Raw genomic sequence first — 13,543 nt, 5'->3', positions numbered from 1 at the left:
ACTGGCATAGCAGCTGGTTAGGAGTGCAGTTTGTTTGTTTATTTACACCAACATACCTATGGCAGTATAAGCCCGACTGTAGACACACACAGACTGGCATAAAAATGACTTTGCCAGCATAGCGTACGTCTCTTGGGGAATCGGTGTGAGCTGTGACAGCAGAACCACTTTTTTGCTGATATAAGATGTGTTTACACTAGGAGGGTTTGCCGGTATAGCTATACCACAGCAAAACATTTCTAGTGTAGACAAGACCTCACACTCTATAAATCTACATCAAGCCTTCCAAATACGCTACATTTAAGCAATGATAGGTGACAAGGAAATACTGGTACTTATTGATCATAATTATTTAACTATCAAATAGCTGCTGTGATCAAATCTCAACTGAATTTTTGTCATCAGTCAACCAACAAATCTTGCCGTCAGTTTTGCTCCAGATTAAATACACGTATACGTCAGAGATTCCATGATCTCCATCACTCTGTAGGAGCCTGCACTGAAATGACCCAATCCTTTCTCATAATTTCTTATAAACCAGTGTTATGGAAAGCTAGATGTACCCGACACCTATAAGTTGCAATAAATTTAATATGACTCTGATAGCTTTTTTACTTTCTAGTTATCCTGACGAATGTGCTTTTTATAAGAAGTTGGCTTTCAGACACCTTATTTCTCCTCCTCTTCCTCCCACACAAGTAAGTGAATTTAGTCCTGGTGAAAGGTACCAGACCAACGGCCCTCAAGATGTAGCAGCGGGTGCACACCACTATCAATCCCGCGAGTTCTTAGGCGCAACGTGGTTGGTGTTCCCCATTGATTTCAACTGAAATTGTGAGTACTTGGCCCTTCTGAAAATCTGGCAAAATGTGAATAATGCCAGTTGTGTTTCCACTGCGGCAGCATGGCTCTGCTCCTCCCCCAACAAGAGTCTGTGCCTTATAGACGTGACTGAACCCCAGTTTTGGTGGATTAACAAAATGGGTGTTATCGAGTCAGCATTTTACACCATGACCACACGTGTATGGTTCTTAAGCCCATATAACAAGGCTATATTGAAGTCCTCCCAGTTCATTAAATGTCATGACTGGGGTAAAGGTACATTACCTTAATCCTTGCCATGGCAGGAACAAGCATATATATTGTACATAATAATTAGCACTTTTCATCTTCAAAGCTCTTTACAAACATTAACTAATTAATCCTTTGAACATGCATGTGAGGTACTGTCAGAACGTGTTTTAATTACAGAAAACAGAGGCACAGGGAAGACAAGGACTTTTCCAAAAGTGGCCATGGATTCTGAGTGCCCAACCTGAAACAGCTTGGGCCTGATTTTCAGAGGTGTTGAGGGGCCTCAGCTCCCACTGCCTTCAACTGGACTTTTGAGTACTGAGCACCTCTAAAAATCAGGCCCACCATGTCTCAAGCTCAGCACCCAAAACAAGTTTTTTAACATCTAGGCTGTGACCTTGCAAGGGAGTTAATGCCAGAGCCAAAATTAAAACTCAGGTCTGGTACCTAGCATTTGATTTTACTTGGTGTGACAATTTGGGGAACCTGCCTATGAGCATGTTATGAAATCTGTTTAGTTATATTAAATTGTTGTATCAGTGAATGTCTCAATGCACAGAGAGTTAGTCATGGGCTGGTGAGGTCCCTGGTGTCAGCCATTCTGTTTGGAAGAAGCTTCAGAAAAAAGAAAACTTGTTAAACTTAACCATTAGGTTCTGGCCAAACAATATGCAAAGAAGGGTGTCAGGGCTGGAAAACCACTTTGATCAGGTTTATCTGCAGGGAGTGCAGAATGGAAAATCCCCAAACAGGAGAACAAAGGGACAGAGATGATAGAGCAGGGGCTAAAAAAGACTAAAGGAAATGTGGGGCAAGAGAGAGGTACAGAGGGGCATGTTTTCAGAGCAGAGGGGACCATTTTTGATTGAGGTATCAGCTGAGAATTAAAGAAGCTGGCTGCAGTAGACAAACTCACTCTATTATTTCTAGAAGCTATATACAGGAGTGGGGTCCTGGACTCTGTCCAAATCCCAAAGAATGCTCAAGAGTGGTGAGGAAACTGAGGCAGGGAAGGGCATATAAGTGGTTTATGATTTTGTCTAGATCTGTGTATCTCGTGCCATCCAAAGTAAACAGTAATTACGTTAGAAACCTTTACAAAGCCTGTGCATTATGTGCTTCAATTATCATGTGTTACTGAAGAGATAAACTGTAAACCAGAGGGCCCGCAAGGCTGGAGCTCTGGGAAAGAGTGTGCTTAAACCACTGGGGTTTCTTCACGGAGAGGGAGAAAACAGGTCAGCACTGCTCCTGGGGGCCTCGGGCTGCTGAACCATGAGGTTCTACTTCTGGGAAGGGGTAACAGAGTCTGTGCCCAGGAAGTGTGTCAGCAGTCAAAGACAGTGCTGGAGCCTACTCAGATCAAGGGAAGTTTAAGAGCACATGGGTCCTGTGTAGTGGGGCCCACACACAGCAGCCTACTGAGTATCCTGCAAGGGGAGATTTACAGGGCTGATACACTTGCCTTGGGACATTTGCCCATTTCCTGGAAAAGGAAATCTCCATTTTAAAATAACTTAGAAAATTAAAACATTTCTCAATAGTCAAGCGATTGAGAGAAAAACTGCGTTGGTTACAAAACTGGAAGGTGCAGGGTTATCTGTCGTGATTCATTGAGGAATGTGGTTGTAAGAAACTACAAAGGCAGTCTGGCAGGCAATAAGGAAGTACAGTTTTTACATTTTAAAGTGAAAACTGACACAGCTTCATTTGGTACAGCGTCTTTCAGACAGCCTGCAAAACACTCTGCAGAATTAAATAACAATCAGACTGATGCTTGTTCCACATGATTCTCAATAAGATAGAACCCTCTGTGACGCTGCACTCCATAATGTTTTATGGAAATATGCTTGTGTGTGTGAATATGATGAAAGTGGAATATACTTTATGCAAAAGGTCTCTCGTATCATTACAAAACTTATTATCTGCTGAGTGTGTTCAGCCTATTTGTATGCATGTATCATTCTTGTATCTGAAGCTAGAAGTATGAAGTACAACTCTGAGGTCCTAGTGTAACTACGTAAAGTGTGGGCCATTAATGATGGTTTAGAATCTTGATGGCTCCCATTGACTAGGACAATTGGTTGTAGATAATTTATTTACCTGCAAGCCTTCCTGTGGAGGTATGGGCCAGCCGTGGGTAATGAAGAATAAGGTCTTACAGTGACATGTGACCATGTCACATGATACTGGAATCCATCTTAAATCTGGTACTTTTCCATTCAGAAGGAGGGGTGGGGACAAAAGATTCACTCCTTGTGCCAAAGCTATAAAAGGGGGTGGAACAGAACAAAGGGGGCTGCCAGTCATGAGAACAGCCCTAGTTTCCACCTAAGATGTCTGCTGGAACTAACAAGGAATGTACCAGGGGAAAGGATTGAGCCCAGACTAGGAAGGAGTCTAGTCTGTGAAAGAAGCTTATTGGAACATCTCTGAGGGTGAGATTTTACCTGTAAACAGTTTTTTAACGTATTAGGCAATTTTTTTGCTTTATTTTGCTTGATGACTTACTTTGTTCTGTTATTACTTGAAACCACTTAAATCCTACTTTTTGTTCTTAATAAAATCATTTTTGAACCCAGAGTAAGTGATTAATACCTGGGGGAGCAAACAGCTGTGCAAATCTCTCTATCACTGATATAGAGGGCAAACAATTTATGAGTTTACCCTGTATAAGCTTTATACAGAGTAAAACAGATTTATTTGGGGTTTGGATCCCATTGGAAGCTGGGTGTCTGGGTGCTGGAGATAGGTGACCTGCTGAGCAGTTTTTGGTTAAAGTCTGCAGCTTTGGGGGCGTGGACCAGACCTGGGTCTGTGTTGCAGCAGGCTAGCGTGTCTGGCTCAACAAGACAGGGTTCTGGAGTCCCAAGCTGGCAGGGAAAATGGGCTCAGAGGTAATTCCAGCACGTAAGCTGACAGTCCTAAGGGGGTCTCTGTGGCCGAACCCGTCACACCCTCCATTTGGATCTTCCCTGTTGTGCATTTGGGAGGGGGGGGAGGGAGGAGAAAAGGTGGCTAGCTGCCTCTACTACACTATTCTTCCCTGCTCTGTGTGATATTAGGGATCACCCCCCACAGCACACAGTCCCCTCACACAGATATTAGAGGGATTGACTGGGCCACCTATTACAGAGCAAAATAAAAAATAATTGTAAACAGAATGTGGCAATGGAAAATCGTTAAAGTATGTTCACAAAAATAAATATCCAGCAACAAAAGTTCATCTGTATTTAGAGCCCGGCAACTCTGAAGATATCTGCTTTATATCCATGGATATTTGCATCATGTTTGCGGATGTTGGCAACCCCGCCCTGGCACTGTGCTTTTTGCATGACAGCAGGAAAAGTAAACCTGACTAAAAACAGCAAAAGTGACTAGTTTAATTCACCATTCAAGATGCTAGAGGCAAAAAGAAACAAACAATCTTATATTTAAAATTCTTCTAACCTTAATAATTTAAAGTGTAACCAAGATGAATAAAACAAAATCTTAGTTTTAAGGTGACAATGTCCCTTTAAATTCGCAAAGAAATTTCCATATGGAAGTAGGCTGAGAAACATGAGTTAAGCAGGAAATACACACTTAGAATGGGTGTGCCTGACCTAATTCTATGCTACATAACAATTTAGAACAGGAATATATGTGTACTCTAATTGCATGTCTTTCTAAAGGTTTATCCTTGCTGTAATTTTCTAAGACACATCCTGAGAAAATGCCAAAATGAAAGGAAGCTGCACATTTGGCTATGCCTTTACAATTCCTAGTTTGGAGAGTAAAAGGGAGATTGCACAAGAGGTTAAGATGAATGAGAAAAAAATATAGAAGGAATAGCATGTTGCAAGAATTGGTACTGGGGCCACTTTTGTGTATTTTGTATCTATACCTAGGGAGGAAACAGTAAACACGACGGAATTGGTTTCTGATGTGACACTGGGGAAAGCCCGTACCCCTTGGGCCTCTGCTCAGCAGCCAGGCACAACTGCAGTCCGTGAAGCAGTGGTGAGCACAGCTGACTGACTACACAGTGAGAGGTGGGTGGAGATTTGGTGTATAGTGCACCCCCTGAAGGGGTATAGCAGTGCTCCCCCTGTGTGTTGGAGAACTATGGCAAGAAATTCTTCCCTGAGGTCTCCAGGGGTCAGTGTGGCTTCAGCACAAGGCTATGCCTATATATAGCACAATTGGGACCAAAGAGAAGAGGGTGATAACATTTAGCATCACTTAAGAGTGAGGGGATGTAGCAGATAAATGATTTCTGTAACTCATGAGAGAGAAAGGCAAGAGAACAAGGAGGAATATATCCTCAAGCGACAAAACAACAGGCCTGAGAAAGACCTGGCTCGGAAGGAGAGGATAAAATGGAACTCCAAACCCAGGGTCTGACAGCAGGACAAAGTAGACAATTCCACTATGTATAGCAGAACCTCATGAATGGCGAGGAGTCTCAGTGAGGAATGGTGAAGTTTATGAACCACTCCAGAGAGGGCCAAGAATGGGGGAACAAGCCCTGCTGGCTGATTGTAAGTGCCCTACCTCTGATTTCAGTGGGTTACAGAGAGGTGTGGTGCGGTGCAGCCTGAGGTTTCACGTTCCTCCCCCATTTGACAGTGGTGAATAGGTCACCACCCACATCAGCCCTGCCCCCAGTTGTGCTGATCTGTGCTTCAATAAACTGCTAGCCCGACAATGCCTTTTTGATACGGATTATTTGGCTGTACTGCAGAAACAGATTTTTCTTGGAGAATGATAGGATTCAGAAAAGTGTGATGAAAAACCAGGAACGTGGAATTAAAACAGGGGGACCTAAATTTTGCTATTTAAAAGGCCATCTTGGCAACCTGTCAGCAGCCCAATCTCTGCACTCATTTTCACAAAATTGTTAGTCAAAAAATGAGCACATCACAACCATAATATATGCTCATATCTTCCTTGAGAGGGAGATAAAAATTGCTTGTCAGCTGAGTTCATTAACTTTGTCTTCTGAGCCTGCAGTTATAGGGAAATAATTCCAGATCGTTGTACAGAATAAAATCATAATATGATCTTAAAAAAAAAAAAATTTACACACACACACAGCTCCATTAGAGGGGAATAGCAGATCAGGGGCCCGGTTCTGATTTCACACCAATGTCAGAAAGACAGAACTCCACTGAAACCAATGGAGTTCAACTGATGTAAATTAGATCAGAATCAAACTTCTGGAGTTTTGGCTGGTTAAAGTTATTAGGCTCCCCAAATCATATCATATCTCATATCATATCTAGTAGCTAAAATATAGGAAACTGGAGGTACCACCAGACTGCACTGGTTCTCAGGCTGCACCTTGGGTGCCCCTGGAGTCATAACAAACAAAACAGAGTTGGTGCAGAGGGGTTTCAGTGGGCTCGGGAGAAATCGAAACCTGCTATATTGTTTCTGCTCCTTGCCTTTTCTGAACTTCCCTCTTTTTGGTCTGCTTTGCTCCTTTCTGTGTTCCATGATGGAGGGCCTTTCTAAAAATAATAATAATAATATATACATGATAGGTATTAAAACTACATCAGCAAAACAAATCTTCACAGTAAATTGTATCAAACTAATAAAGAGGGAGAAATGGCTGCTTTTCTATTTGTTATACATAAAGGCTAGTCAGAATAAACATGAACCTAGCATTCTTTATCCACTCAAGAGTAAAAGTGAGTCCATGGTTTCATGTTCAGTGCCAATAATATATGGTTTTTAAATAGAGGAGGGAGGTTTTTGTCTTGCAGTAATACCATATTATGCAGTGTGTAAATCACACTGATTCTCTGCCTGCAGTCAGTAAGTGGAGCTATCATTAAACAGAAAAAACTAATTGCCTCTCAAATACATACAGCAAAAAAGTGACTTGTTACAAATCTGAAGCTACTGCTACTGAAATTTCTACATAATTCGTGCACACAACATTGATATTTGATCTTTTATATTTTCAGTCCCATATTTTTATTGCCAACTGTTATTCCCAATATTTAATATGTAATTACTTCAAATATTCATTATTTAAAAGCAAGTAACTTCTTTCAATAATTACAAAAAATTGCAGAGCCACTACATAACTTTTGTCTTCAATATGTCCACCCTGTAATGCTGCGCTTTTCCATTTTTAGCCTTGTTATGAACATTACACAATCATAAATTGCACAATACCCTCTCTAGGATGCTTCGTAATTCTGGACAACAAATTCTTACACATGTGAGCTATGTGAAGGGATTTTATTTTGCTTTGTGACCTATAACGCCTTTGACTTCTGCTTTCAAACCATATTCCTTATTTTCAGCTAAGTTCCACAGTCTGAACAGTTTCTCAGATCCACAGGGTCTCCTGTCACTAAACAATTGTTAAAATGTTTATAAACGTTTAGGAAATTCTCAGACAAAAAGCTTTGTTTATACTACCTACTTTAACAGTATGACGATTCAAAATTAAAATTAACAAAAAAAATGATAGAAATATTTGGGACATGTGTTAAGAATAAGGCCAAAGCATCTGCAGGTGTGCCATTGGGCAGTTGGAGGAACACCCAAAAGGGGCCAGTCAAAAGTTTGAGCATTGGTCTGCTAAACCCAGGCTTGTGAGTTCAATCCTTGAGGGGGCCATTTAGGGATCTGGGGCAAAAATCTGTCTGGGGATTAGTCCTGCTTTGAGCAGGGGGTTGGACTAGATGACCTCCTGAGGTCCCTTCCAATTCTGATATTCTATGATTCTATGAAAAGAATCCCTCTGTCAAATGCTACAGAGAGAGGGAAAACTTATGTGACTTAATAGAGAACATGCAATGAGCAGCCAGGATAGACAGTGATGGCAGAGCCCTGTTTGTGCCATAAGCAATATCTGACAGCATGAGAAGGATTCAGATTCAGGAATACTGCCAGGATTGTTGGGGCTGGTGGATTTTTTTCTTTAAATAGAGGATTTTTCACATTTTTGTGGAACGCTGTGATGGTACAGTACTTCACATTAAGTGACTCTCTCCATCATGTGCAGATCTCTACAAACAAGCAGAACAGCAGTGACATAGCCCTTGCTTCTTAATTCCTTCTCTTTTGAACTAAAGACAGAAGTTACCCCAGGTGTCGTGTAGATAAACATTGCACATTGTAGTGTATGCCTAATTCTCTGTGGAATCTTTTATGGTGACTGACAGGTTGCTTAGTTTCAATAAGTACAGTAGGGTAATGAGCATCTTGGGTGTGAACTTTAGGAGATTACATATATACAGTAGATCCAACATATGTACAAACTGCAAATTATTAGTTATGACCCTGATCGTGACAGCCAAAAATTATCTGGAGCACATTTTTACATACAAAACATTGCACATCCTCCTCTTCTCTCATAATTCATGCAATCAGATCCAAAGCAACCAAAAAAGATACATCTCAAATATATCTTGATACTACAATGGCTCTTTTTATAGATTTTTTCGGATACATGCTAGATGGCACATTGAAATTTCTCTTTTACTACAGTCACAATCACAACCAGGTAATAAAAGGGCACTTCTACAGTATGAAGCAGCACGCACACATAATACAAAATGACTTTCCTTTTTTATGAAAGAGCTCTATTAATACACAGTGGATTCATTTTGCCAACAGTGTTCGAATTATAGAAGGAAAGAATGTCCACCAGGATTGATGCAATTCAGTAAATCTCAAAAATTCCGGCAACAGACTTTACATTTTAAAATCTGATGAAATGCCTGATTGTTTCCCTCTATTCTGCGTATAGTACTTTACTGTTAGCAAAGTTGATTGCATTTCTAATTTATTTGAGTCCTAATAGAAATTCACTGTTTCTACAAATGTAATCTGAAACTATGGTCTGGAATATGGCTTTAGTGGTTTAACACAGCACAGCCACACCATGATTTAAGGGCCATGCTTTGCCAGTTTTACCTTTAACACTGAAATACCCCGTTCTCCCACTGATGGTTGGATAATTTACACACAAAACTATTATTATTATTAATGGCAGTTATATCAATTCTCTATAGAAACAGAGGGAACAGACTCTTCAGCATTTTCTTGGCAACACATGATCAGCAGGAGGACTTAACACACAATGAAAATTAACTGGGACTTATCTAATTGTATATAACTAATTATGCTTTCAGGAGTGCTTGGGAAAAGAGTGAGCAGAGAGCAGTGTGAAGGGAGAAAATGATGGGGAGCTGGTACTCCTGGCATGTCACAAAGCAGGGAGGGCTGAAAGCAGTGGGAGGAAGGGGAAGGTGCATGGAAGATTAGTATTAGAGGGAATCAGGGAAGGTCGGTACAGTGGAAGGAAGAAGAGGGAGGGAGCCTGGGAACTGGTAGTGGGGTGGGCTGGGGGAGTGGGAGACTGGGAATGGGGAAAAGTGGGTGGAGGGCCCAGCATTGGTGCTGTAGGTTGGGGAGGCGATCCAGGTTACCTGGGAGTGGGGATACTGAGAGGGAAAAGGCTGGAGAGTGCAGGGAGGGTCCAATAAGAATGGGAAGGGAAGGTTTCAGGAAGGCAGAGATTTGGGGCACACCACTGAGATTGCTTTTGCCAAAGTCTCCAGTGATCTCTCCCTAGCCAAAGTTCAGAACCAGTACTCCATCCTCTTCCTCCTTGACGCCACTGACTGTGTTGTTTTTGAAATCTCATCTTCCCTTGTCCTCTCCTGGTTCTCTTCCTAGCTCTCTAATTACTCCTTCAGCATGTCCCTAGGAGGATCCTCCTCAACCCCCACTCCAACTTTCTATGGGGGTTCCATAGGACTGTTTCCTTGGCCCCTTATCTCTGGACAATGTCATCCACAAACCAATTCGACTACCTCCCTATGCTGATGACTCACAGCTCTACCACGCCTCTCCAGACTTGTTTCCTAATGTCCAGATTAAAATCTCAGCCTGTCTCTCTGCCATTTCCTAGTAGATATTTCCCCCAAGCCTTCCACCCCTACCTCCTTTTTCCATCACTGTGGACAGCACCACAATCCTGCCTGTTTCTCAGGCCCATAAACTGAGCATCATCCTGAACATCGACTTCTCTCTAGGTCCTCACATCCAGGCTATGATTACATCTTGCATTTTCTTTCTGTATAATATGGCTAAAGAACAGCCTTTCCTAGCCATCCATGCAGCTAAACTCTCCTGTCTCAATTACTGCAATCTTGTTTTCTCTGGCCTTGGCAAATGCAGTGCCCTGCTCGCTATCTATTCAGAATGCTGCTGAAGCAGTAAACAACCACAAAGCTCTCTCATTATCCTCAAACATGACCTATGGAGGAAAGGATGAAAGAAATTGGCGTGTTTAGTCTTAAGAAAAGAAGACTGAAGGTGGGGGTGATCACAGTCTTCAAATACGTTAAGGGCTGTTAGAAAGAGGACACTGATCAATTGTTCTCCATGTTCACTGAAGGCGGGACAAGGAGTAGTGTCTTAATCTACAGCAAGGGAGATTTAGTTTAGATATTAGGAAAAACTTTCTAACTATGAACATAGTTAAGCTCTGGAACAGGCTTCCACCAGAGGCTGTAGAATCTCCATCACTGGAGGTTTTTAAGAAAAAGGTTGGACGGACAAACTGGTCAGGGCTGGTCTAGGTTTTCTTGGTCCTGCCTCAGTGCTGGGGATGGACTAGATGACCTCTCAAGATCCCTTCCAGCCCTGCATTTCTGTGATTACTATTAACTTTTCCAAAACAAGCAGACCACAGGATCACAGATATTGCCAAACTAGAACAGACTAAGATCTACTTAGACATCTGACAGTGATCTATACCGGATGCCCCCCAAAAAGCCAAAATGCCTCGGTAACACACCTGGTCAATATCCTGCTACACACATTTACCTCTGCCCAAGAACTGACAGTGCTACCAATGATGCATGGACAGGTGCAGGGGCAACACCATATGAATGCTGTTTCCATTGTTTAAATTACTTGGGGATTAATCCTTTGAGAAATATTTGCTCTTAAACCTAACCCTTGTAAAGAGCATCTACATACCACAGGAATGGGAGTTTCATAAATGCTTGTAACAATCACTACGTGAAAGAATTATCTTTGAAATAAATTAGCACTTAAAGTTAGCCTCATCACTTCAGAAAGTGATGCCTCTTTCCCAACCAGACAGAAAAGGTACCTGGGTTATTACTACATTAGGAGAAAGGACCAGTGAAAATGGAGCTGCTCCAAATATAAGAGTTTTGTCCACATTTTGCTACAAGAAAACAATTTTTGTTTTCACATATAAAGTCATGGACCTAAGTGAGGTCAGAATTACAACCAGGGACTTTAATTAACAATCCTATACCTTTATATTACTGGATAAACCTAAAAACCCTAACATAAAAGCTTTTTACTAAAGGATCATGAGAGGATCAATAACATGGTGTTTTATCCTGAGTTCTGTGATCCACCTATTTTATAACAGAACTATTTACAAGGCCTACAGAAAAACTCAAGTTAAACATAGCATAAAGCAGGATTTTTTAAAATCCCTTTATATTTTAAAATGGTATTTCCTCTTTTACATTCTCTTCCTTAGTAACCATTGGCACCTCACTTTGTTTCAGTTCATAAAAATATCCTAAGTATTCAGACTGAGATTTTAAATTAACATTCTGGGAAACCCCTTCTTTATATGATCTCTATGAAAAACTCCAGAACAGCAGCAGCCTATTTTTGAAAAGTCGTGTATTCTAGCCTCTAACTGCAACATTTAAAATTGTAAAACAACAGAAAGAAATATGCATGATTCTAATTCTAACCTTGGAGTAAAGCTCTCATACAAACACTCATTATGACAGACAAATGAAATATACCCAATTACTTACTGTCAGTTCATATGTTCCTGGTAGCGCTATGCAGTCTGAAATCCACCTTTAATAAAAGGAAAAAGCTAAGTCATAAAGAAGCTCCAGAGTTTAAACTGTTTATGCTGAAGCGACAAATGCTCCTCCCCTAAAACCCAGATGTCTGATTCATGTTACTATTTCAAATTAAAAGTCCTTGCCCAGCATATATATGAGAGAGAGAGAGACACACACACACACACACACACACACACACACACTCCCCAGAGAGAGAGAGAGAGAGAGAGAGAGAATGTTTGCATATACAAGAATATGTACATTTAGTTTAAATATGGCCAGATAGCTAAGAAATAACATTCTTCCAAGCCTGATGTTTTAAAACATTCTTTTGGACACTTGTTTTGTGCTGGTTTTCCACTAGTAGCCGGGTAGGAAAGATACAGCTCCTGATCCCCTAGGGTTAGGTTTTCAATTTCACTTTACAGCATACCCTAGACCACTCCCACTACAAATGCTAAATCCAGATATTAAGGAATTAAGGGTCACATTTTGAAGAGGGCAGAATTATGCAGTTGCACACATAAATACACATGCAATGATGCATCCTGGGCCTTTTCATTGACTCCACTGGATTTGGATCATGGTTCCAATATGCATGCACAATTACTTTGGATAAATCAGACAGTTGCATGTGCAAATGACAATTTAGACAATCAGCAAGAGAGCTACAAATACCCGATTCTCACACACACACCCCCACACCCCCCAGTGGTACCTGCACACAGAATTGCATAGGCATTACTGCACGTGGTTCTGAAATTCTACCCTTTAGAAGATCAGGCCCTAAATCAAAAACGTCCGTTGTTCCTAGATACTTTCATATAAGACACATTACTGGATTTCTCAGAAAGAATCAAATGCAAGCATCATTGACAAGAACTACAGGACTGGTCTTTTACTGCTAAAACTAATGGTAAATTATTTGTATTTCAATACAATATTATAAGATGTGAAGAAGTTAAAATTTTTGCTCTGACTCATATCAGTGGTAAAGCACATGGCTATTCGTCAGGTAAATTTTAAATCTGATGCACTATTAAACACACACTAGATACATTATTCAATGTAATTAAAAAAACAAATCTTATCTAAAGAATCAAAATATCTGATGTAAAATCTAGCTGCTTGTCATTAACTTACTAACCCCATTTTTGTAATGTGCTTTGAATTGCATTGTAAATATTAAGTAGTATTTTTGTTCTGGGAACAAATTGTGCTGTCCCTACAAAGGACTAATCAATCGGGGGAAGTTTTTAAAATGTGAAAGGTACAAGTCAAGGACTATAACTTTATTTTAGGTAATTCAAGTTTTATGATGTCTATTATCACATTCACCTTGAAGAAACAAGGACTATAATTATGACTATTTGATATCAGGTCATTGCTATTACAGTACTATTAATGTACAGCTGCTCTCAGAGTTTTTACATGTCTATATTTAGCGCAAACTGTAACATGCACACATATTTGCGCAGTACAACTAAAACAGGACTCTTCCTCTCACACCAGGGATAACCAGAAGTAATTCCATTGAAGTCAATGAGTTACCCCTGTATGAAACAGTGTAAATAAAGGCAGATCAGAACCAATGTATTAACATA

At 40.6% G+C, this 13,543-nt stretch overlaps 1 protein-coding gene across 20 annotated transcripts in view; it reads right to left on the bottom strand.

Annotated features, from left to right (window-relative positions):
- Positions 1 to 13,543, bottom strand: part of KCTD20 (potassium channel tetramerization domain containing 20) — a 43,777-nt gene that overhangs the window by 16,076 nt on the left and 14,158 nt on the right. For 13 of the 20 annotated variants that reach the window (XM_045014953.1, XM_045014954.1, XM_045014955.1 and 10 more), the window contains one exon: positions 11,904 to 11,949. Coding sequence is in view for 5 of the 20 variants with exons in the window: in XM_045014948.1 (XP_044870883.1) it covers positions 6,504 to 6,555 (52 nt within the window). In the remaining 15 variants the exon portion in view is untranslated. Of the gene's footprint in view, positions 1 to 6,503; positions 6,570 to 11,903; positions 11,950 to 13,543 lie in introns of all 20 variants that reach the window. The other 7 variants (XM_045014948.1, XM_045014949.1, XM_045014950.1 and 4 more) reach the window with 1 other exon arrangement.

The sequence above is a fragment of the Mauremys mutica genome, chromosome 4, assembly GCF_020497125.1.
Source record: "Mauremys mutica isolate MM-2020 ecotype Southern chromosome 4, ASM2049712v1, whole genome shotgun sequence".
In the NCBI taxonomy this organism is placed as follows: Eukaryota; Metazoa; Chordata; order Testudines; family Geoemydidae; genus Mauremys; species Mauremys mutica.
The sequence above is the reverse complement of the archived record's forward strand: the minus strand, read 5'-3'. Positions and strand labels throughout refer to the sequence as shown.